The sequence below is a fragment of the Bicyclus anynana genome, chromosome 4 (assembly GCF_947172395.1).
Source record: "Bicyclus anynana chromosome 4, ilBicAnyn1.1, whole genome shotgun sequence".
Taxonomy (NCBI): Eukaryota; Metazoa; Arthropoda; class Insecta; order Lepidoptera; family Nymphalidae; genus Bicyclus; species Bicyclus anynana.
Genome location: NC_069086.1, coordinates 12816744 through 12843120, shown reverse-complemented (window position 1 = coordinate 12843120; position 26377 = coordinate 12816744). Strand labels below are relative to the sequence as shown.

The window sequence follows — 26377 nt, the reverse complement described above, 5'->3', positions numbered from 1 at the left end:
AGTGCCTAAATCCCCTGATTAAGGGACTCAGAAGTACCATATCATCAGCATAACTTAGGTTATTTACACAAGTTGTACCTATATGACAGCCTACTTTAGCATTTTTTGTTCCTCAATCAGTTCGTTGACATATAGACTAAAAAGGTCTCCGGACCGGTCAGCCCACCTTGACGCACGCCACACTCTAATCTAAAGTCATTAGAAAGTGCCTCGCTCCATTTTACAACATTATTTTGATTCTAATACCAGTACTTCAACAGGTCTACGGCTCAGTATGTGAGACTTCATAAGTTTTTGCCATAATAACTGATAGTTTACTAAGTCAAAAGCTCTGCTCAGATCTAAAAAGCAGGCATAGACAGATGTGTCTCTACTCGTGTAATAGTTAATCGTAGATTTGAGACTAAAAATTGCAGAATCCGTTCAGAGACCGGGACGAAAACCAAACTGCGCGTCGTCAATCTTTAAATTTTGACTAACATCCGAATAGATAAGCTCCCCAGTATCTTTCCAATAATAGTTCCTAAAAAAATCGGCCTATAAGAAAGACCATCGGTTTTGTTTTTAGGAACAGGAACCATCAGTGTTTTCATGAGATTTATAGGCAGATAACCAGAATTCATACAAATTGGAAATAGTTCAGCCAAGACATTGAAACATTTCTTTTATTTTTTAAGACTCAGGAGTTACTAGTACTTAGTAGACTTACCACGTTTAATTTTTAAAACCACTTTGGCTATGTCATCAGGCCGGTTTCGATACAATACAGTTTTAACATTTTGACTGGGTGGATGCTCACCTTCATCACAAACAGGTAGTTGCTTAAAAAACAATTTTTCAGAAGTTTTGGTACCTCCTTTGTCTACTAATTAAAATTATATGTCGGAAGATTAGATAGTAGCGCCATCCTACACTAATCAGAGTAACAAATTAGGTAGCGATATCTGTTAGAAACGTCAAGTAGTACGTGTTGTTTATCTGTCAGTTGTTTGTCTGTGGGCATGTGCCAGTTGATGATTTCGGAGCGAGCACGCGCCACGCCGTATTAACTCTCAAGTTTATTCAGTTGAACGCTTTAGCTAGATCTAGTCTGTTTAGCAGTGAGTGAGATTTGAGTGAGTCTGTTATTCGTATAGTCAAGCCATTGCATTGTTAGTTACTTAGCTGGAAGCCAACACAGGCGGGGAAGGGGAGCGTTTACATGTAATAAAAGGACCTTTAACCCTGCTGCTTTAACATGTGATGATTCAATACATATTATCAATCTTTTGCCTTTGATTTTGTCAGGTAAAATATTATAATTTAAGATAGTAATAAATACGCTATCTAATACGGACCTATCTAACACTGAAAAAATTTCAATCGGACCAGGAGTTCCTGAGATTAGCGCGTTCAATAAACAAACAAACTTTTCAGCATTATAATATTAGTATAGATTATTGATTATTATAATTATTTACCTAATTGTTGTTATAATATTTATTTTACATTATAAATTTTAAATTTACATTATAAATTTTAGTCTTATGACATAAAAAATATGAAAAAAATTTGTATATGCATGATGATGTCGAGAGACGCGTGACGTTTGATTTATTTTATGGGTTCGACTACACCACGCTGCTTGTGAGAAATCTCTTCTGGATCATTCTTTATCTGGAATTATAGGTGAAATAAATAATGCTAGCATGATCCATCTTAGATTGCATCATAACTTACCATCAGGTGAGATTGTAGTCAAGGGCTAACTTGTAAAGAAAAAAAAAAATGCTTTGTTAAAATAATAATTTATTTTTTTACACCTTCACCTAATAAATATGATAAAAGTACAATTTTGTTTGTGTATAATTGATCTAGCTAGTTATTCCATAGCAGTAAACGTTGTCATCTGCTGCGCAGTATCTCGTAGCGGTAGAACTTGTAGCCATCATTAACGCAGTAAGCGGGATTCGTGGCATTTAGTTCAGCGCCTGTAACATGATTAGAGAAATATTGAATTTAGAAGAGAAAAAAATGTTTAAATTGCGTTATAAGTGGTTATAATAAAAAGAACTTTAAGTTCTATTATTAACATTTTAAGGCATAAAAATCTTTAAAAAAGACTTAATATGCATTAAAATGCCTAATTGTTATTTGATTTGACTTTCGTTACTATTTTTTTACAGGCTATAACTACTATTGATTGCATATTTTGACGAATATTTGATAACACGTCAATGTAAAATGTAATCTTTAAAGCATAATAAATAAAAAAAGAACTTTTACTTGAATGCGCTAAAATGATAAAAAAAGACATTTTATTTAAGTCCTTGTTTTAAAAGTGAACCTGTATTTCAAACTAGAATTACTATTATAAGAATAACTGTTAAATAGAAAATATAAAATCACCGTACCGTTTTTATTAGTAACATTGAGTGCATGGTGGTGGCGGTGCAGGGGCAGAGCATGGTGCCACAGGTTGGCACGTTGGTGCAGGGCCTAAGCATGATGCCACAGGTTGGCACATTGGTGCAGGTGCTGGTGCTGGAGTAGTCGCTGGTTCAGGTTCTGGTATAGTCTCAATCTCTGTGTATAAAAATAAAAAGTTTAGTGCACTCGCAGCAGATTTTGTGAAATAAAGAACATGGAAATATTGAGATATGTACCTAAACGCGAGTAATAAAAGCATAAGTGTACTAGCATGCATTCATTTAGTGAATTAAAGTAAGTACATAAAAAGAAATTTACCTAAAGGTTCGTCACATATCGCTTTTGAAGCCTGATCGCAGGGGTACTGCGTCCATTGCACTTGTGGGTTGAAGTAAAGACCACGAGGGCAGGAGAACGTTCGTGGTACGCTATTCTGTAGCAATAAAAAAAACATTAGTGTCACCATCCGATCCATAAGTTTATTATTTCATCGCCTTTAAGCCCATGTTTAAGAACGATTGTTCTTCTTTTTAATCGTTCACTCTGGCCACAGTGTCCGTAGTTGCAGCGATGAGTGACGCAATCAAAAGTGGAGGAGGATTGCATTATGGGTGCACCGACCATGGATGATTGTGTTGCAACTTTGACTAAATCCGTTTAGCGGATTGGAATTATTACTAACACACGAGTATTATTGATGACGTTATTGCGCAATAAAATACAAACAGTCATTTCAAAGGCCCAAAATATGAATCTACATAGTTGATGTTCAAGCAAATGAAATAAACGTCGTTCGACTTAAGCTATCGTCTCAATTGTCCCGTTGTTGTAAGTATTTGTAAATCTCTCATATCTCACCTTGCATTCAACATATTGTTCACAACCAGTAGATGTCCGGAAGTAGCCCTGCGGCTGTGGGCACGAGAAGTCTCGCGGCTGGACCACTACTGGAGCTGGAGTAGTGGGGGGAGGAGGTGCGGGCGTTGTCGGTGCAACATAAGTTCTTGCAGCTGTAAGTAAGAAATAAATCATTATCATTTTTATCATATTAGTCCATTGCAGGACGTAGATTTATTGTTGTTTTTTTGGCTAAAAATGACGTTGAAACTACCGAGTGAATTCAAATTAAACCTGGCATGATTTGATATAAAAACAAGAAAAGGTTAACGGATACTTTTTATCGCGAAAATAAAATCAGAATAAAATGCATTGAGTGTCATAGCAAAAAACATGATGGCGAAGTAATATAAGTTAATTTTAACTACTATACTAACTAACGTGTAGTGTGTTAAGTTAAAAATTATGTTCTCATGTTAGTGGTTAAGCGGTTTTTAGGACAATAAATATCATCTTAAACCCTGTGTCATGTCTGAATCCAGTTAGTAGAGTATCGACAACTATTATCTTGGAACTCCAAAGTCCAGCGATTCTACGAACTGTACCTTGCATATACCCCACTCTTTACTACTTAAATCCTTAAGTGATACAGCGTAGGATCGTTTTACCACTTAGATCCTAAAGTGATAAAGCGCGAGCTAAGGGAAAATTCGTTGCGCTATATAATAACATTGGTTCTTTTAAGGATCTCCTCATTTCTAAGTCACACGTTAAATAACGTAAACTCCGACATTTGTCGTCGCCCAGGAGATCCATAGTTAGCGATTTTCTGATCCGAAAGCTAGCACTAACAACATGCTCTGCTTTGAGATTAGTGTAACATAACTTAATTATGTAATGTCATTAAACACGTACGAGATGGGTTACACCGCACGACGGCAGGAGCATCACAAGGATACTCTATCCATTGTCTCATTGGATTAAATTGAAGACCGGCAGGACAGGACAACTGAAGTGGCACATTGCTCTGCAAATACATAAAAATGTACCATTAATTTAACCGCACAGTGCAGTCTAAGTTAGGTATATCAAATATATGAAAGTAAATTTACCTTGCATTCGACATATTGGTCACATTGATTAGAAGCTTTGAAATACCCATAAGGTTGAGGGCAAGAAAACTGCGCGTTCCCGTATTGCGGTTTTGAGGCAGCTAATGATGCTATAACAACAAGTAATAAAGTAAGATAAATAGATAAATTAGTCTATTAATAAGTTTATTTTATTCTCGTATTATATTACTTAATACTCTTCTCTGAATTAAGTTTATACTTTGACACTCTAAACTAATGTAAATGTGAAAACATGTTCCTCCTGGATGGTCCCTGGGAGGTGATGACACCTACTAGAGTAAGTTAACTTACTTACTACTTACTTACTTACTCAGTACTGTAAGTTTGTATTCTGTGTAATTTGTAATTGTTAAATTTTCTGAAGACTGTTTAGTTTAGTTCGTAAATAATTATTATTGGTTGTTGTATTTTTTTTTTAATAATAATAAATATTTTTCATTTTTCATTTTCAAATACAATGTAACGCTTTGTCGCAACAGTTTACATCTCTTTTCTAATTATAGTTAGATTAAAAGGCTAAATTATGATGCTAAAAATGTTTTAACAACTCAAACTCCAAAATGGTAAGATATAAGAAACACTGCGAATAACAAAATAAGTAAACATTAACAACATCAGTTTAATGAAGTTAATAATGACTAAACACACCTAGTAACAGCAGGGGCAGTAGGACGCTGAACATCATTGTTATTTTGTTTAGTGCACGTGATAACCAGAGGACGTATTTCAGTGCACTGATGCTGATGCAAAGTTTGACGTGTTTATATATTTAAAGTGTAATATCTAAAACAGTTAGACTTACTATTTTTTGTCATTAAGTTAATCACCATTTTAATTAAAGTAATCGAGATAATATCTTGAATAAATAAAAATGAAGATAGACATGCGGTACGCCACAGGCATGACTCATTAGCACAATTCGATTAGGATGTTATACCAGTCCTTCATTCGTTTGTCCGGCGAAATTGTCTGCTTTGTTTCCATCAATTCCCGTAAGATTAAGATTACCATGGCACAAGCAAGTCACATGTTATGTGACATTTGCTTGTTCCATGACAATTACAACAATGTTGATTTTTATGTTTTTAACTTGCCAAGGTATGTAATCTTACCTTGTTGTAGGCGACACTATTAGAAGACACTGCACGCTTGGAATCCGTCGTATATTTCGCCGGCCTACGCCTGCAATTTCTTCGGACTAAAGTAAAGTAAAGTAAAGTAATAAGCATACCGCTGACTGACTACGGTCCGGTGGTTAGCCTATACGGATTCCGCTTACGCCAAGAACCTCCATAATCGTGACATGTGCAATCTCATAGATCATTTTCTCAAGATGAATATGGGTATGTATCAGGATGTGAGTGGACAAGGGTCTTACCCCCGTATCCATTGGCAAAGATAACTGGAGCAAGCCTTTAGTAATTGGGAACTCAGATCGTGTGACTATATATAAGAGCAAGGAGTGCATGGACGATTCTACAAGACCCTTACTAGGCCGGAAGTACATCAAATAACATCTGTATCTTGGCTACAATTCGGTGAGCCCTTTGAAGTAATTTTAAGTCTATACAATTATGGAAAGTTATAAAGACGAGAAACTACCGGAAATATCTTATAAAAACCGGACAAGTGCGAGATGAACTCGCATGATGAGGGTTCCCAACGATCTTAATCTAACATGTTTTTGAAAATTGGCCTGAAATTGTAACTAATGAACTAATTATTTAATTTTCTTCCGTTCTTCTGGACTTATTTGTTTCGTCAAATATTTATCTAAGCCTTAAACTATTATAATAGTATATTTAGTAGTTCTAGTATTTAACAAAACTTAACATTAGTTTTGATGAATAGGTTCAATAATAATATATAATAGTTGGTAGGCTTAATATTAAATGATTTACCACGTTAGTTAGTATAGTAGTAATTTTAAGTATAGTAGATTCTGAGAAAAGGGGGACTAATGATATATTTTCTTGAATAACTTGAAAACTATTTATTTCATAATTACAAAAAAATATATATTTGCGATCGTCTTACCAAGCTGGTTTGTTTGATGTGTCACACGATGCAGTTTAAAAAAGTTTTTTTTAAATCTTGAAGTGAGTGACCTTTATATTAAAAAAATCATATTTCTGAGGTTTTCTGGAAATTTTCCCGTAAAAAGCTAACTTCTGTATTTATTTCAAAATTTTAGGTTTAGTATCTAGTTTAGTATTTAGGGGCATGGTCAATTGTCGTTTTGTTTGTTTTATTCGCATTCAAATTTTAATTTCTTTAAATTCCAAAAAAAAATATTTTTAAAATCTTCTTATCAAGACCTTTCATTTGATGTTTCAAACAATTAAGTTTTCACAAATTTCAATTAATTCGGTTCAGTAGTCGCGACATGAAAGATTAATCCTAAAATACCTAATATTACAACATATGTTTACAACAGTAGTTTTACATAACATTTTGTTCTTGAATTAGATATCTCTAATGATTTCATCATCTCCGTCATTAAATGCATCAGCTTTTCACTAAATGCATCTAAAACTATATTAGGCCTAACATGCGATCAAACGGCGTACTTGTGAACAGAAATGGACAAATGCCAACCAATAGCCGCGCAACTGAAAATATAGCTAGATATAGCTTTTGTTGCGTTGGACGAATAAGATGGGACTAGGAGTACTCAGGTGCCATTGGTTACATTTTGTTCATTTTCACATCTCTTGCTCAAAAACGCTGTCACATTACCATTCCACAAAACCCTAGAGGCTAAACAACCATTTCAGCCTCTATGGGCTAAAGTATTTTTTTTTTATTTATGTCTGTTACGAGTACTAGCCAAGTACTAGCCTACTAAAAAACGAAGGAGGTTTTATCTATACTTATAATAAATCTGTAGAGAGGTCAATTCTGTACATGAAATATATTTCCAAAATAACTATCAGGGGGTGATTAGTGATCGATACTGATGCCAAAAATGCAATCAGTAAAATTTTTGTCTGTCTGTCTGTCTGTCTGTCTTTTCATTACGCTACGATCAATAGCAGCAGAGCAGTGAAGAGAAATGTTGAGAAAACGGGAGAAGTTACTCAATTTTTTAAGCTTCCGTCGCGTGTACAGCCTTAATGGTCAAAGCTACATAGAAATCATGTATGACGGAAATGTTTTCCTTATAATTATCTATAAAAACACAGCAGCATATATATGTCTATCTTTTATGGTTGACTCACAATAACACGTGTAACTCCCGATAGCTTAGCAGTTCAGAGCTTTCTAATTATATTTGTCTACTCTTATGTTTATAACACTCATCACTTATCGCTAATAAGAAAGTTAACAATATTACTTATTCAATAAAAAAAGAATCATAAAAATCGGTAAAGAAACACCAAAGTTATACATGAAATACGCTAAGCCATCGCGCGTGAATACTAATTCATGCTTTAAGGATTATTTTTGTGTAACGGTTGCCGCGCTCGACGCGACTCGCGGTGGGAGGAATAAATAAAGAAGTGCAGCCTTAATGAGTAGGGTTGGGATAGGGTAGGGTAGGGGTAGGGTAGAGGTAGGTTAGGGTAGGGTAGGATAGGGGTAGTTGAAAGTTTACAACGACTTTCACGCGGACGGAGTCGCGGGCGTCCGGTAGTTCGTAAATAGAATCATTTAGAGGTACTGAGAGTCTGATAAAAACTGAAAATTGGAACGAAATGCAGCGTCTATGGAATTCGTTAATTTTTTTTTTTTTATTTTTATTGAATTGCGAATTTAGAGCACACAGATTTGAAGACATGGCTGTATGGTATAATTAATACCTTTGCCTAAAATTAGGAAGAATAAAATTAAAGAGCGAGAATTTTAAAAAATAATTATTAACCCGGTTTCTACTTAACGGGCCTATTTTTATGGCTTGTGCCCTAAAAATACCTCGTATATATATAATGGGTCTCTTAGCCCCTTGTATAACATTCTACTATTCTACAGAGATACCAATGTCCAAGTAGACGAAGTAAGTAAGTTGAAACTACAGCTGAGGCGATAATGCCAACCTCGAGCCGAAGGCGAGAAGAGAGAGAAGGCGAGTAAGGGAGCAAAGGTTATAATTATCAAAACGCATGTATGTCATAGGACGCATGTATGAATCTGCATCTTTGCCTGTGTTCCATATGATGACATTTTGACACGCTTGTCATTATTACACAGATAGTGAAGTGCGAGCACCAGCGTTTTTTTAGGCAAATGCACCAGTCAGTATTACTCATAAAGTAAATTAATATTTTTGTTACAGATAAATGGTTGTCATTTATTAAAATGAAAGAATTAAATGTTCATTTATTATATTTTGTCTCACAAAGTTAATTATATTCATAAAATGTTGAGCACTTTTTCTGACATAAAAACTCTTTGCTAAGTTTTAAAAAAGTACCGTTCGTTTTTAGACGGATGCTAAATGTTTTATATTACATTACGGCATATGTCCATTTTTCTTTACATTACGGCACATGTGCGAATGAGATACATTACGATATTGAAATTGGTGAAATAAGACATACTTTACGAGCAAATTTGTTATAAAATATTTTACAGTCGTATATAGTATTTAGATGAATCCATGAGTTTGAAATTCGGCTATTCCACTTTATGCAGGCATCTGGATTGAGAGCCCTAGTTATTTCATCATAACAGCTTTTCGCGTTTATGAAATTTATGGTATATTGCCCTAAGTTTTACCAAATTTTAACTAATTTTCCTGATTAAATCTTAATAAGTTTGCGAAGATTTGAAATTTGGGTCCTCAATCCAGATGTACACTATTCTCACAGGAACGGGAACGACGCCGGTGAAACCGCGGAGCGTCGGCTTATCACACTAATATTATAAAGGCGAAAGTTTGTGTGTAAGTTTGTTCCTCCTTTGTGCTGTGGCTACTGAAGCGATTTGGCTGAAATTTAGAATGGATATAGATTTCACTCTGGATTAACAAATAGGCTACTTTCATCGCAGCGAAATTCATGGTTCCCACGGAATTTGAGAAAGACTGAATGTCCAAGCGCACTTTGTCGCGATCGTGCGCTAGTCATTACATAGGAAAAAAAAAACACTTTCTCTGTCTCTATGTATGCTTAAATCTTTAAAACTACGCGACAGTATTTGATGCGGATTTTTTAATAGATAGAGTAATAAAAGAGGAAGGTTTATATGTATAATAACATCCATAGTTCCCGCGGGATTTGTGAAAAGCTGAAATCCACGCGGACGAAGTCGCGAGCGTCTGCTAGTATTCAATAAATGACAATCATTTGGAGATTATAACGGTTCATTCATTAAATCTAGGCGCCTGACAATGTATGATAAACCTTTGTTTGGACCTTTCATTAATAAACCTAAATAAAATTCATTAATAAAACCTTGGTAACATACCAAGCATACCAAGTTGTATAGCGTTACTCATTTTTTAATTAAATTTTCCATTAGGATGATGATCAAATATATTAACGATAACTGTTCTAAGATATAATCAGATAATAGTGATGTATATAGACTATATTAGTTTTTGAATCTTCTCAATTGCACTAAAAGTATTCAACACTCACCGTCGTCCCTGTGATGATGTTGAAAATATTTATATTATGTTTCTCTCCGCTGTTACTGGGTATGTTTAAATCATTATTATTATTCTTCTTCTTATAGTGCCTAATTTAACTTATTTCACTGCTATTAAGGCTAATTTAACTTTGTTCACTGCTGCCCGAAAGAGTGATCTGGTACTCATATTAAACCATTGGCGTAAGTTCTTGAGCCAAGATGTACGTCTACGACCAGGCCTTCGTTTCCCCTTTATCTTTCCCTGGATAATAAGCTGGAGCAGGTGATATTTGGAGTTTCGCATTATATGACCCAGGTATTCGAGCTTCCTCCTTTGGACTTGTTGCAGAACTTCTGTTGGCTTTCCCATTTTTTGCAGCCAAGTAGTATCGTTATTATTACATTTAATTATTCTCTATTCGGAATGTCTTGTTGGTTGATTTAATCTTTTTTTTATTCAATTATTGCACTTACACACCCGAGCTTAATTTAGGGATCAATACCAAATCAATACAAATGACTGTATTAGTGAATTAAGGCAAGTAGGCCGATATTATAATACATACTAGCGGACGCCCGCGACTTCATCCGCGTGAAAATCTATGTAAACTTTCAACCCCTATTTCACAGCCTTCTATTTATATTTTTGCAAGTTTTTTAAAGTAAAATAACCACTAATCTTTTTACATTTACAAATGTACCCTGAAAACTGAAAGAATTTCCATACAAATTTTCTACCCCTACAAATATCGTCGTCGTTATCAACCCATATACGGCTCACTGCTGAGCTCGAGTCACCTCTCAGAGTGAGAGGGGTTAGGCTAATAGTCCACCACGCTGGCCCAATGCGGATTGGCAGACTTCACACACGCAGAGAATTAAGAAATTCTCTGATATGCAGGTTTCCTCACGATGTTTTCCTTCACCGTTTGAGACACGTGAAATTTAATTTCTTAATATATAACAAATATATTATTTTTTACCCGACTGCAAGAAGGGTTATGTTTTTAATTATTGACTTGTTATATTTTCAGCGGACGCTAATTCAGAAATTGGACCCTTTCATAGAACTAAGCCGGAATTGGTTTCGACGTCAACATCTTATTCGAAATCACCAGCATATAAGCAAGAACTAAAACCAGCGCACAGCGATCCGCATGACTACTTACATAGAAATAACAGATACAGGAACACCAATCCTGTGAGGAACCTACGTCATGAACGCAGTACACCCATACCAACGACCTATCCCATTCCTGAGCCGTATTCACCAACTGAAGTATCAAGCAACTCGGAGTTTCAAAAACAACGAATAAATTATCAAAGTTCACTGAAGCATCCACAAGCTGCAGACAACTCTGAATCTCACCATCATAAAGAAATACCTTCACAAAGCGAAATTGATATCAATGTAAATAAAGATGTCAAACAAGCAGACATCAGTCCTGTATACGCTGAAATTAAGGCACCGTTTCCATCCAGCTTTAGTACTCCAGAAAAGAAGTTAGAAGCGGGAAGTCTTGTATTACCAAGCACACCAAAACCCGTGCACATTCGCCCTGCCCGTCATCGCTATCAACCACCAACAACTACAACAACGCCGAAACCACCAACAACAAAACCACCAACAACTACAACAACAAACCCACCAACAACTACAACAACAAAACTACCAACAACTACAACAACAAAACCACCAACAACTACAACAGCGCCGAAACAACCAATATTCATCAAACAGTCACAAGCCGACGTATATCCCGTATTTGAGGATAATAGACACACGGATATTGGGCCCTACCACAGAAGTCAACGTTCACCGAATTCATGGGATCTGCCCGTTCGTAACACGTCGAATCATGAAGGCTTGGATTACTTTACATGTCCACAGGAATATGGCTACTTCATAGCATCTAACCGTTGTGACGAATACGTCGAGTGCAAGGTAAAATTATTAATTTATAGATTTGCGATAAGTTACCTATTGTAAGTATATTGTGAGCCGTGATAGCCCTGCGGATATGACCTCTGCCTCCAATTCCGGAGGGTGTGGGTACGAATCCGGTCCGGGGCATGCACCTCCAACTTTTCAGTTGTGTGTACATATTTGATTAAATTAAATATCACTTGTTTCAGACGGTGATGTGTTTATTTACCTGAGAATTAAGTAAATTCTTAGGTCTCACGATGTTTTTCCTTCACCGTTTGAGACACGTGATATTTAATTTCTTATAATGCACATAACTGAAAACTTGGAGGTAAATGCCCCGGACCGGATTCGGACCTACACCCTCCAAGTCGAAGGCAGAGGTCATATCCAGTGGGCTATCAATCTATGGTAACTCGATTATTTTATATGTTTACAGAATTATGTGTCAATGATGTTCACCTGTCCCGAGGGATTACATTTTAATCCTCTTGCAAAATGGACAGATTACCCCTGTGTTCACCCGTCAGTGGCGAAATGTAACCCAGCTTCCATAATTCGTAAGTATATTTCTTTAAAACACATTTACTCGTAAAGTATCTCTTATTTCACCAATTCCAATAACATAATTTTCGTGAGCGTGATACCCGTTCTCGTAGGAATACGGGGATAATATATAGCCTATAGCATTCCTCGATAAATGGGCTATCTAACACTGAAACAATTTTTCAAATCGGACCAGTAGTTCCTGAGATTAGCGCGTTCAATCAAACAAACAAACAAACAAACAAACAAACAAACTCTTCAGCTTTATAATATTAGTAGAGATTCATTAATTCGACACCGTTACTTACCCAAAGGTAGCACAAAAAGGCTCGTGCCCGAATAATCGATCGATAGATACATTAACAAGCGTATAAAAATGCATTATATGGAGAACAGGCAAAGATGCAAATTCATTTTCAGAAAGTGTCCTTTGAGATTCTATGTAACAATCATCATATAATATAGTATGTAGATGACATTTTGTCAATTAATTTGATGTTTATTTTATCGTTATGTATAAGTTTTCTGTGTTTTTTTTTTAATCAATGTATCTACCTAGTTAGTTTTAATTAGTTCTTAATAATTGTCTTTAATAGTTTACATAAAGTGTTGAACTGTGTGCGTGGCGGCACCTGAATTGGGTCCTAACTGAAAATCAGTGCTGCATACTTTTTTTATTGAAAGTATGCGGCAAAATGCTGATTTGGGGCCTTTTTCTAGGTTATGCCACATATTACAGAGCATTCTTAAGTGCTCCACTGTTTGAGTGGACAGTTAAGCCATAATATGTTATAATTTAGATTTAATGTGATTTGTGGCATTACTTAAAAATAAATATCTTTTCTTTTTTTTAATAGGTTGATAATAAAAACCAAAATAGGCCAACAGGAGGCAGATTTTTCATTTTATATTTTTACAGGGAATCCATCTACCACAGCGGCTCCTATTGTAACTACTCCACATCCTGGAAGGTTCTCCGTTGATTTCACGTGTCCACAACCATACGGATATTTCGAGCATTCTGAACAGTGTAGCGAATATTTTGAATGCAAGGTAAATTTATAAAACCAACTAGTAGACGCCGCGCGGTTTTACCCGCGTAGTTCCCGTTCCCGTAGGAATACGGGGATAAAATGTAGCCTATAGCCTTCCTCGATAAATTGGCTATCTAACACTGAAAGATTTTTTTAAATCGGACCAGTAGTTCCTGAGATTAACGCGTTCAATCAAACAAACAAATTCTTCAGCTTTATAATATTATAATATTAGTATATATTTACAAATACCAAAACATTTTTAAAAAATATCAAAATTCATTTATTTCAAGTATGCTCAGTTTACAAGGACTTTGGAAACGTCAGTTGACTATTTGTTAAGCGGTTCAGACAGTTCAGAAGGCAAGTTTTGCTGAGAAGTGCTGACAAGAATCTCAACAGTATTAGAATTTACAGTAACATCAATACAATTTCTTATAGTTTTACTCCCTATGCACCACACATAGGAAGTAAAACTATATCCAATCCAATCCAATGGATCCAATGGCCTCCAAGCACCTTTATCATTAAGTAACTCAATGGTGTAGTAACCTCGGCTAAGTAGATGTTTTTTACCACATTGCTTTAAATTATTCATTGGCAGTTCCATAACAATCTTGAGGATCTTGTTATAGAAGAGTACACCAACATTTTTTTTACTCTTTGGAGGCTATATGCAGAAATAACTTATGCCTGTATCTATTTAGACGACGTGGGTTTAAATGTCCTTTTCGTTTGTACATATAAATATGTTGTCTAATAGACTATATTGTTAAATATACGAGTACATATACTTGCAGACCCGATCAAGCTTCGCTTTGACTTATGTGCACTTTTCCCCTGTCTATCCTCTAGCGAACGACGTAAAGGGTTTGGCAGGGTTGTGTTGCATATGACTCTTCTCAGACCACGGCGCGTTTGGAACCCTCGTAACTTTAATTTTAAGTTTTCGAATGATTATTATCACCATTATCTTAAGTTTAATGTTATTACCTGACGTTTTGAAAGAGCTTGTAAACTAAGCCTTTTTGAAATAAATGAATTTTGTCTTTGACTTGACTTTGACTTATGCAGTGTATGTGTAAGAATTCAATACTAATGACACTTTGTTGTTTCAGAATTACAAACCAATACCATACGCATGCCCTCTGGGCTTGCACTTCAATATACATGTGGATTGGACAGACTATCCCTGCGACCATCCTTCAAAAGTGCAATGTAACAAAGACCAGGATACTACCAATCAGCCTACTACCCAACCTGCACCTATTGCCGTATTGGCTGATTATTATTGCCAGGAAGCGAATGCGTATTACTCTGTTGCTTCAAAATGTGATGAATATATTGAGTGCAAGGTAATTTATCGAACTTTACAGTTTAAAACATATCATAAACAAATTCTTTAAATAATAGGGTTGTTGACTCATATAAAAAATATATAAACAATATTAATTTCGTGTATGGAAAAAGGGTCCGAAATGTACCAATTTTGTTTAAAATAGTATAACTCAGCAGTGAGCCGAATATGAGTTGATAATGATGAAAAAACACGATAACGATACTCCCCGCCATGGGATAGACGATAAAAATCATTCTCACTTGCATGTAGGGAAGGAAACCCTATTATTTTACATTTACATAGATATTTTACAAACGGATCCCTAATTGGAAAAATAGTGATAGAAGAAACTTCATAACTTTCAAAGATAGCACTTCATCTCGGAAAAATCCATGGTTCCCGAGGGATTTGTGAATAACTAAATTTCACGCGGACAAAGTCGCGGGTTATGGTATAAACGAGTAATAAAAAATCATCCCCACTTCACATGTAGGAGAGATACCATAAAAAAAAATTTTTCAAGATTTTATTTTACGACTTGGTTCACATTTTTGATGTACGTACATGAGTATGATTAGCTTATGCTACTGTATTCTGAGGCTAAATTACAGCTTTCTAGTAATAACAGTCTCTGCGCTGAACCGCGAATGGATGGACGGACAGACAAGGCGAAACTATAAGGGTTCCTTGTGGACTACGGAACCTACGGAATATAATGGAAAAATATTTGAAAAAGAAACGTTTTTGGGGTTCTTTCCCTACAAGTAAAGTGAGGATGATTTTTTTCATCTATTCCATATTGATAGTATGTATCATCTTTATTTGTGCATTATAAGTCATGGTGGCGTTTATGCCCGTTATGTAAAAGTTAATTTTAAAATTAGATAAAAAAAAATGTTTGCTTTATTGTATTACAGAGTTATATAGCAGTTCAACATTATTGCCCAGGCGGTCTTCACTTTAAGCATAAAGTACAATGGCCAAATTCTCCATGTGACTCTCCTTCAATAGTGCAATGTCATAGAGGTTGGATATGTAAGTTAAATCTACCACTAATGTTATAATTATTGATATCCTATCCTTATATAATGAAATTTAATAATTTTCTTGCAGACAATCCGAATCCTACAACTGCAACAACTCCACAAAGTACAACCGTAACAGCTCGGCCTAAACCACCTATGGTTGTGACAACCCGCCCACCACCACCTACGATTTTAACAACTCGACCACAGCCACCTACGGTCGTAACAGCCCGAACGCAACGACCTGTAGTTGCAATAACCCGCCCACGACCACCTACGATTGTGACAACACGGCCACAGCCACCTACGGTCGTAACAGCCCGAACGCAACGACCTGTAGTTGCAACAACCCGCCCACCTACGATTAGAACACCACGACCTACCGTTCGAACAACCTGGAGACAACCAACTACTGCTGCACCACGATATAGTACGACAGTACCACCAAGTGAGCTCCCTACTTATGTTATATGTATAGGTTGGAAGTCGGTTGAATTTTTTTTTTTAATTTAATATTTTTACAGGGAAGCCATCCACCACACCGGCTCCTATTGTAACTACTCCACACCCTGGAAGGTTTTCCGTTAATTTCACGTGTCCACAACCATACGGCTATTTCAAACACGCTGAACAGTGTGACGAATATTTTGAATGCAAGGTAAATACCAAAACATATTTCAAAACCACGAGTTCGTGCAATCAAAGAGACAGTATTCTTCATTTCGTTCTTCCTATATTTTAATATAACTATCAAGTTAGCAACTACCTCGTTGGTCCAGTAGATAGCCTGTGGTTTCAGATCACGAGGTCTTGGGTTGTATCCTAGCTCGGGCTATATAAGATATCTAGTTTTCTTTTTACTTCTAAAAAAATTTTAGTTAAAACTATCTTTAACTACAAAACTACATTATCAGCGAATGACATAGGCTATAGGTACTCTATACCACGGAAATTTGAACTACTCGTGTGAAACCGCAGGGGTAGGGGATCTGCTTGTGTTGTTTAAGTAGTGTATGTGTAGGATTGCAATACTAATGACACTTTGTTGTTTCAGAATTACAAACCAATACCATACGCATGCCCTCTGGGCTTGCACTTCAATATACATGTGGATTGGACAGACTATCCCTGCGACCATCCTTCAAAAGTGCAATGTAACAAAGACCAGGATGATACAAATCGGCCTACTACCCAACCTGCACATATTGCCGTATTGGCTGATTATTATTGCCAGGAAGCGAATGCATATTACTCTGTTGCTTCAAAATGTGATGAATATATTGAGTGCAAGGTAAAATCATTTTATCGAACTTTACAGCTCTTAAAGTTTAAAAATGTCGTAATTTAACAATATACATTTCGTGTAGTGCTTGGAATAAGGGTCCAAAATATACAAATTTTGTTTAAAATAGTATAACATTACTTTAAAAACTAAAGTTAAAACTAGCCAAGTGCGTGTCTGGCCAGCCGCAGTTTAGGGTTCCGTAGATTAAATTAGCACTTGACACCCTTATTTAATGCACAAAAATATCGATATTTTTGATAAGATTTTTGTTTAAATTTTAAAATTAGATGTTTTTTAATACAATATTTTGTTACAATCGCCATCAACAATAATGAACAAGCACAATTTTCAGACCTTTTAAAAAAAATTGTCATCTAACTAGTATAATAAATATTATTCTTTAAATAATTACATATTAATTCTCTAGACATTAAAAGAGTCTTTAAAGTTGTTTTATGTAACTTGCATAATCAATCTTTGCTTTACTGTATTACAGAGTTATATAGCAGTTCAACATTATTGCCCAGGCGGTCTTCACTTTAATCATAAAGTACAATGGCCAAATTCTCCATGTGACTCTCCTTCAATAGTGCAATGTCATAGAGAACCTTGGATATGTAAGTTATATCTACCACTAATATAATGATTATTATTAACATATTTATGTAATCCTAGACGATTTGAAATTTTTAATTAATTTCTTGCAGACAATCCGAATCCTACAACTGCCACAACTCCACAAAGTACATTCGTAACAACTCGGCCACCTACAGTCGTAACAGCCGGAGCGCAACGACCTACAGTTGTAACAACCCGCCCACCTACGATTAGAACACCACGACCTACCGTTCGAACAACCTGGAGACAACCAACTACTGCTGCACCACGATATAGTACTACAGTAACACCAAGTGAGCTCCCTCCTTAATTATTTTTGGCTTTTTAGTTTAGTGTGTAAGCAGTTATATTTTTAGGTTGGGAGTCGGTTGAATTATTATTTATTAATTTTATAATTTTACAGGGACGCCATTTACCACAGCGGCTCCTATTTTAACTACTCCGTATCCTGGAAGGTTCTCCGTTGAATTCACATGTCCACAACAATTCGGCTATTTTGAGCACACTGAACAGTGTGGCGAATATTTTGAATGCAAGGTAAATGCAGGAAAAAAAAACCTAAACATTTTTTAAAACCACGCTTTCGTGCAAGCGACGGCATTTTTCATAATATCATTCATACTATATTTTAATATCACTATCATGTTTTTTAGTGGACTCAAAGGTGATTGCAAATATAAGAAAAACTAATGTAGAACAAAGGTTATGATGCACAACACTTGTCAGGACAACTTAATTAACAAATCAAACTGTAACTAAAATAAGACCCTAGAATGGCAGAGAATGACCTTGAGTGAAGTCACGTACTTGCGAACGATGTGTGTAGGGTTAAAGGCGCCTTTTACTGATATCAAACACTCCCCTTTTCCACTCAAGTCACTCTCCCCGCCTATTCCAAGTAACCCATAAAGAATTACACAACAATAGATGTGGACGGTTCGAACGCCACGAGCACACTAAAGCCAACACCCAACACGAGATCGTGCGACGTCATATCCGCCACAGACTACTATTTCCAACACCAAACGGCGATAACATGTTGGCAACTGCCTCGTTGGTTTCGTATCACGAGGTCCTGACTTAGTGTCCTAGGTCGGGCTGTATGAGATACTTAACTTCCCTCGTTTTTAAAAAATGATTAGTTAAAGCTCTCAGCCCGGAATAAGGAAGTAAGTTATGTCCCTCCGTGCCTGGTAATTAATTTAAAATCAGCCTAAGCCCGAACAAAACCGAATACAAAACAGTATTGAAACAGGTGGGTCCAAGTTCCATATACTCTCTTTTAGTTTACGGGAGACCTGGCCCTGTAGTGGATGTTTAGGAACTTAGCATAAACTCATTAGCATATCATATTCCAGCATATCAAAAAAATTAGTTTGCTTCGGATGTCTGGTGAGTTCTATAGTTCCTGATACTTTTTAGAAATAGTTCTAGCGTTTTTACCTAAAAAAAGTCAGGCGCTAAAATTAACCAAATGATATACTTTAAGCTAACTTACCTCAGAATATCACTTGTGACACATGTTCTCGATGCATATTCCTGATACTTTTTTTTACTTTATATTAAAAATGGACGTTTATTCAGAAAAAAACGCATATTACGACACTCATAAGGGAATCAGAACTTATAGAGTACGTCCTGTTGACCTAGAACAAAATTATTTGGCAAGTTTATAGACCACAGGTACAAGAAAAAATCTCATTTCTATAATTTTATAACTAAATCTTAAAAACGGATTAAGTTTTTCAAGCTGAATAGTTTAATCTGAAGGTGAAGGTTTTTAATGTAAAGGGGTAAGTTTTCGGTAAAAGCTGGGCAAACACTGAGTAGTTCGATTCCTGAACTATTTATTATGACCCTCTGAACGGAATCCCTGGTGGGCGAGTCCGACTCGCTCGTCCGGTATTTTTTCACGCGGAGACACCTTCATGGATATCACACCATGGGATGGTAAGAATGTTATGTCTACTGGAACCGAGATAGAAGAAGAAAAAGGATTTATAAATAAAACAGGTCCATTAGGACATATTAAAAAAAAACTTTCACCTATGGAAAACAACGAGCGAGTAACAACAACAATAAATAGCGAGTGACATAGGCTATAAGTACTTTGTCCCACGGGAATTTGAAGTACTCGTGTAAAACCGCAGGGGTAGGGATCTGCTTGTGTTATATATGCAGTGTATGTGTAAGAATTAAATACTAATGACACTTTGTTGTTTCAGAATTACAAACCAATACCATACGCATGCCCTCTGGGCTTGCACTTCAATATACATGTGGATTGGACAGACTATCCCTGCGACCATCCTTCAATAGTGCAATGTAACAAAGACCAGGATGTTACAAATCAGCCTACTACCCAACCTGCACCTATTGCCGTATTGGCTGATTATTATTGCCAGGAAGCGAATGCGTATTACCCTGTTGCTTCAGAATGTGATGAATATATTGAGTGCAAGGTAAAATTATTTTATAACATATTTTGCTCATAGTATCTCATAATACACAAACTTCAATATTGTAATGTACTCATTACGCACATGTGCCGTAAGGTATAGTAAAACGCACATGTGTTCTAATATAATTACACATATTTTCTGCTATAAAACTCTGTTGTTTTTTTAAGAAATTCATTGTAAATTTGTGACCGTAACTTACATATTTTTCAACATTAATTGTTATTGTTGTCTTCATCTAGTAAGAATGGTGATCCTAATTTGGAGGTGGGTGAAATTTTCAATCTGTTACCATCAAAGTCGAGACGCATTTACTTAAATACCTACCTAGGTAAAGTAGAGAAAACAACAACGAATGGATTCACTTGCGAAAGGAGTTTTTTAAACTATTATCTCCCACGTTTACCTCACATACTCATTATTCATCTTCACAGTAGTCGAAAATTATGTTACCGAGTAAAAGCATCTGCCTTAATATCCAAAATTGTAGACTTTGTACATTTAATTTTCAATTAAAATAAATCATTGAATATTGTACTAAACTATTTTATTTTCTCGCAATCGTAGTGAAAAGCAGAGTGTAACACGTGGAGCTAAATCCATTATAAACTAGGTTTCTATTTAGCAGCCCTATACCTCGTATATAATGGGTCTTTTTAGCCCCTTGTATAACAATCTACTATTATTCTTATTTCAAATAATTAACAATTCGTATTAATTCTGGAGAAATTTCAAAAAGTATTTAAACTAATTGAATGTTACTTGTATTTAAATGTTTGCTTTATTGTATTACAGAATTATATAGCAGTTCAACATTATTGCCCAGGCGGTCTTCAATTCAACCCTAAAGTGAAATGGCCATATTCTCCATGTGACTCTCCTTCAAAAGTGCAATGTCATAGGTCACAACCACCTACGATTTTAACAACTCGGCGACAGCCACCTACGGTCGTAACAGCCCCAACGCAACGACCTGTAGATGTATCAACCCGCCCACAACCACCTACGATTTTAACAACTCGGCGACAGCCACCTACGGTCGTAACAGCCCCAACGCAACGACCTGTAGATGTATCAACCCGACCACAACCACCTACGTTTTTAACAACTCGGCAACAGCCACCTACGGTCGTAACAGCACGAACGCAACGACCTGAATTTGTATCAACCCGACCACAACCACCTACGATTTTAACAACTCGGCGACAGCCACCTACGGTCGTAACAGCCCGAACGCCACCTACGATTAGAACACCATCACCTACCGTCCAAACAACCTGGAGACCACCGTCTACTACTATGACATCGCGTCCTCTTTGGACCACCATGTCACCACGATATAGTTCCACAGAAACACCAAATGATCTCCCTCCAGACTCAATTCAGTTGTTCGGATATAATTGCCCAGAATCGGATGGATTTTACGCAGTTGCTTCAAATTGTGACGTCTATGTAGAATGTAAGGTAAAGTATATTTTTATTATTACGAGTACCTACATTATTTGTAGATTTTTAGGGTTCCATAGTCCACAATGAGCCCTTATAGTTTTGCCATGTCCGTATGTCTCTCCGTCTGTCCGTCTGTCCGCGGTTAGCGCAGAGACTATTACTACTAGAAAGTTGTAATTTAGCATGAGTATGTACCTACATTAAAATTGTAAACAAAGTCGTGAAATAAAATCTAAAAAATATTTTTTTAGGGTGCATCTCCTACATGTATAGTGGAAATATTTTTTTTTTTATTCGTTTATCTCATAGTATCGTTGGATAGGTTTTTAAAATATATAAGTTTGTAAAATATTAAGTTATTAAGAGCAAATTTTTGTTAGAGTCAAGTGTACCGCCCCTCTCTACATGAACAGGAAACAACGCGGGTGTTATATTTAGATTCTTAAACACCGGCTTTTATTATTGCAGAGTGACATAGCAATTCAACACACATGCCCCGATGGTCTCCATTTTAATTCCAATGCAAGCTGGCCAGACTACCCATGTGGATATCCCTCCGAAGTAAAATGCAAGGCTGGAGATGTTGTTCGTACGTATGTTTTACTGAATAATCCTCGAAGGTTTTCCTACTTACCGAAAGCTGAAACCAATGTATCCCTTCTCTGCTCGTGTTGTTCTCTGCCTAGCAAAATTTGTAAGATCCTACTATAACAGCTTTGGATACCCGTTCTAATATAGAACTAACTGCAATTCTATAGAGACCAAGGTCTTTAAGCAAGTTATAGAGAGATTTTGCTGGTAATCCTCTCGCACCTACTTCTATGGCGTACAGTTTAGTTTAGTTAGTTCATTTGTTACGTCATAATATTTATTCACTTTTATACTGTGCTCCTTCGGAATATTCGGTAAATGGAAAATTTGTATTAAGTACGTAAAAATTGATTTAAAAAGAACGAAAAGAAATAGAGAATGCGCAGGTTTAAAAATGGTCATGGTAGAGCCGGGATTGTAATATGTACGAGTATAAGTATCTACTGTAAGTATGCCAGGAACACCACCATTTTAAACATAGGTACATGCTACGTATATAATAATAGGTGCGACCACGGCTCTTTTGACCATTTTTAATAATAATAATAAATTTCTTTATTTATCGCTACAAAGGCCCCATTGGTTAGTTACCTACATTAAGTTATCTTATAAAATATGTTAGTAAATACATAATTACATTTAAGAGAATAAAATAAATACATAAACAATCTCACCGCGCCAAAACAGAAATAAATTTCTGCAGGATCGGCGAGTCAGTCTTGCTTGCTAACATGTTCAAGATCCTATTGGAGCTCGCCCGCAGTCTTGCTAGGAGGGATGACTTCCGTTTTCTAATTATTGCATAAAAATCATCTGTCCGCTCATTTCAACATTTTTGTACTTATGCATTTCTCTATTTCTATCTGAAATCTTTTTTAAAGCCAAATGTTTTTTACTATCAAGTGACGACGTTTCTTTCAGAGGAGCCACGCCCTACCAACGAGTGCCCGCATCGTAATGGATTTTTCCCCCCATTAAACGGCGATTGCGGCTCGTACCTCGTATGCCACGCCGGTGTTGCCATTCTCAACCACTGTCCGCCTGGGCTCGTGTTCAACTTCGAAAAAGATGTCTGTGACTGGCCAGTTAACGTGCCGAGCTGTAACGAGCCTTCAGGTATGCTATTAAATTTATTATAAACTGTCTAGTTATCTATATAGGGGCTGTGTTTTGTTTTTGCTATCCGTAAGCTAATATAAGCTAAAAATATTTGCTAAGTTTTTGCCCAATACTGACATGGGTATGCGGGTTGGTCACCGACATAGCTCAACGAGTCGCGAAGCTGAAGTGGCAAAGGACAGGGCATATAGTTCGACGAGCCGATGGTCCAGGTGGTGAGGACATCAAGCGAGTCACAGGGATGCAGGCGGCTCAGGATAGTGATGCTTGGAAGTCCCTACAAAAGGCCTATGTCCTGCAGTGGACGTCCGACGGCTGCCATGATGATGCTGATAATAATTACCTGCGCGTATGTCCATCTTTTCGGTTGTTTGGCACAACTTATTATTATAAACATCAATTCAACTGAGAAATGTCATCTATTGAATGTATGATGTCCACGAAGGGTTGTCAGTAGGCACCGGATGACATTTGTCACGTAGAATCTCAAATTCGTACCTATACGTCAACTAACCTACGTCAAAGTTGCTCTCCGAGGCACGGGGTGTACCTAAACCACCAACTCCCTAATTTGAAGCTGAGAATTTCAACTGAACTGAACTCAGAATTTTCTACAGAAAATTCAGTTTATCGTAGCTCAAATCGTACTCAGAACTTTGTCTACCAAAACCACATACGTCTGTCTGTTCTCGTTCTGTTTGGTCAAAGGAGGCAATATATCAAAATAAATACGTTTAATTTTTTAAATTATTGTTTACAGCATTAAGAGGATTCATCTGTCCTGAGACACCTGCCGATGCTGAAGATGGGATGATCTACAAATACAGGTAACAAATCTAATGACTCCTTTGCTCTGGTGGTTTTATCATGGTATCATCTTTGGTATAGGTATTCTTTTATTTCATTTTTTTAGTATATTTTTCATATCTATTGAAATATGACCATTCCTCTCCAATTAGTCAGAAAATACTGTGTTAGGCTGCCCGTCTAACGAAGCGGAGTGAGGCAGCTGAGCTGAGAAACGGATAAATTTTAACCAATAAGATTGCACAAAATCTCCGCTCCTCTAAAGTAAACAGGAACTTGCGAACTAGTTTAAAAAGTCATATAAAACCGGTAAGCGAAGCGGGTAAACGGAGCGGGGTTAAATAAAATAAATTTAACATTTATTTATTCAACATAGTCTGCAATTCCGCTCCGCATTAGTCCGTTTCTCCGCTACGCTCCCTTGCTCCGCTCTGGTGGACAGGCAGCCTTAGGAGTGGGTACAATATAGTAAAAAAAATTATGTATTCACATCTCCATTTTTTTTTTCAATCTAATGACCAATTTAAGACCCTTTAAAAAAAAGTGTCAACTATAGCTTGGCAACTTTGTTCGTCCGATGGTCCGATGGTCTGCGCGGGCCAGGAGGCGTGTAGCGATGAATGAAAAACCCACGCTTGATGCACCTCACTTCCCCGCACGCACGATTTCACACCCGCGCAGTCTTTCCCCCCGTCGCCCGCATATCATGAGAGTGTCATCAACGAACTTGCCAGACTAAAGCCTATTTGATATGTTACAGATTTATTATAAGTATAGATAGATATAGATCAGTGATTCCCAAAGTGGCCTATATCGACTCCTAGGGGTCTATGACAAACTGCAAGGGGTCTATGTTAGCGAAAAAAAATTTGGGGGTCCATTAAATGAAAATGGTTTCCACGATAGTGGATCCTAACACATACAGTGTTAGGATCCACTATCGTTGAAACCATAGATAGTACCTATTTTTTACATCATATTATCTTACAATATCAAAACATATACATTATTTTAAAAGTAACTACGAAGTAAAATATTTATTATGTATGTTTACAAAATTGTGTAAGAGGTAGGATACAGAAAATCAATATCAAATAAGTCCCCTACTTATTTGATATTGATTTTCCGTATCCTACGTCTTCAAGGTCTACCCAACAAGGAAAAACATGGCATGAATACTTTTGTTACTATTACAGATACGGAGGAAGCTGCCGGAATTTCGTCGCATGCCAGGAGGGACGTCCTCGGCTGCTAAGTTGCGACGCAGGGCTTCACTTTGACGAGGATAGCGAAAGTTGCGTGATATCGGACCTAGTTACCAATTGTAACGCGGACTTTTAACGATAACAACAAAAGCTATACTTTAACATCAATGTTTGTATCTTAAGTTAGACCATTATAGTACAATCTAATATTATAAAGCTGAAGAGTTTGTTTGTTTGTTTTTTTGATTGTTTGTTTGATTGAACGCGCTAATCTCAAGAACTACTAGTCCGCTTTGAAAAATACTTTCAGTGATAGATAGCCCATTTATCGAGGAAGGCTATAGGCTATATTGTATTTTCAAAAAAATAGAGATCCTTCCTGAAACTCAAATAAAGTAAGGGGTACCCAAGGTGTATAAAAATTTTGTTTACATGGCGTGCGCTGCAAAAATTATTGATGTTACAATAAAATAATGTATTAAAATTTTGCAGAACACATCATTTTTTACAGAAAGTCGCGACAGCATATCTTCTATTTATTTCTTCTATTAGCAGATATAGTACCTTTAGTACTTTAATAAATTATTTAAATCATATACTAAGGTTTACGTCATTATTTACACAACTAAACTTAAATCCTTATCGAAATGAATTACTTAATAACCAAGAAGATATTATAGAGATAAGATTTGCCTTTTACAGTATGTTAATTAGTCATATAGTTTCGGAGATAATACAAAATTTCTAAAATACCCCCTACAACCACACGAACTTTACCTCTTACAATCTATATATATATAAATGAATTGCTGTTCGTTAGTCTCGCTAAAACTCAAGAACGGCTGAACGGATTTATCTCAACTTGGTCTTGAAATGTTCGTGAATAGGGAAGGTTTAAAAGGTGAGAAAATATCAAATAATTTCCGGGAAAACCCTAAAAACTGCCCTTTTCTATTTCCCATACAAACGTTTAAGAGTCAAGCGGTAGGGGTAGGGTAGGGGTAGGGTAGGGGTAGGGTA

At 36.4% G+C, this 26377-nt stretch overlaps 2 protein-coding genes across 3 annotated transcripts; one reads left to right on the top strand and one right to left on the bottom strand.

Moving 5' to 3' along the window:
• Positions 1-1782: 1782 nt before the first annotated feature.
• On the bottom strand, positions 1783-23095 carry LOC112050175 (peritrophin-1-like). 2 transcript variants are annotated; one of them, XM_052881224.1, is made up of 7 exons: positions 22950-23095; positions 4359-4468; positions 4162-4273; positions 3268-3419; positions 2728-2842; positions 2394-2565; positions 1783-1970 (listed from the first exon to the last, which is right to left on the bottom strand). In XM_052881224.1, the coding sequence occupies exons 1-6, from the start codon at positions 22957-22959 to the stop codon at positions 2402-2404; spliced, it is 663 nt and encodes a 220-aa protein (XP_052737184.1). In that variant the 5' UTR covers positions 22960-23095; the 3' UTR covers positions 1783-1970; positions 2394-2401. The 2 variants fall into 2 exon arrangements, with proteins under 2 accessions (XP_052737184.1, XP_052737183.1); XM_052881223.1 differs by lacking the exon at positions 22950-23095 and adding an exon at positions 5028-5161.
• LOC112050161 (mucin-2-like) lies at positions 9891-25955 on the top strand. The gene is made up of 18 exons (XM_052881222.1): positions 9891-10020; positions 10988-11898; positions 12320-12440; positions 13346-13479; positions 14579-14815; positions 15717-15834; positions 15913-16272; positions 16349-16482; positions 16879-17115; positions 17606-17726; positions 17817-18020; positions 18131-18264; positions 19953-20189; positions 20982-21650; positions 22104-22224; positions 23148-23342; positions 24106-24172; positions 25349-25955. Exons 1-18 carry the CDS (start codon positions 9975-9977, stop codon positions 25491-25493), a joined length of 4191 nt encoding a protein of 1396 aa, XP_052737182.1. The 5' UTR covers positions 9891-9974; the 3' UTR covers positions 25494-25955.
• Positions 25956-26377: the final 422 nt, after the last annotated feature.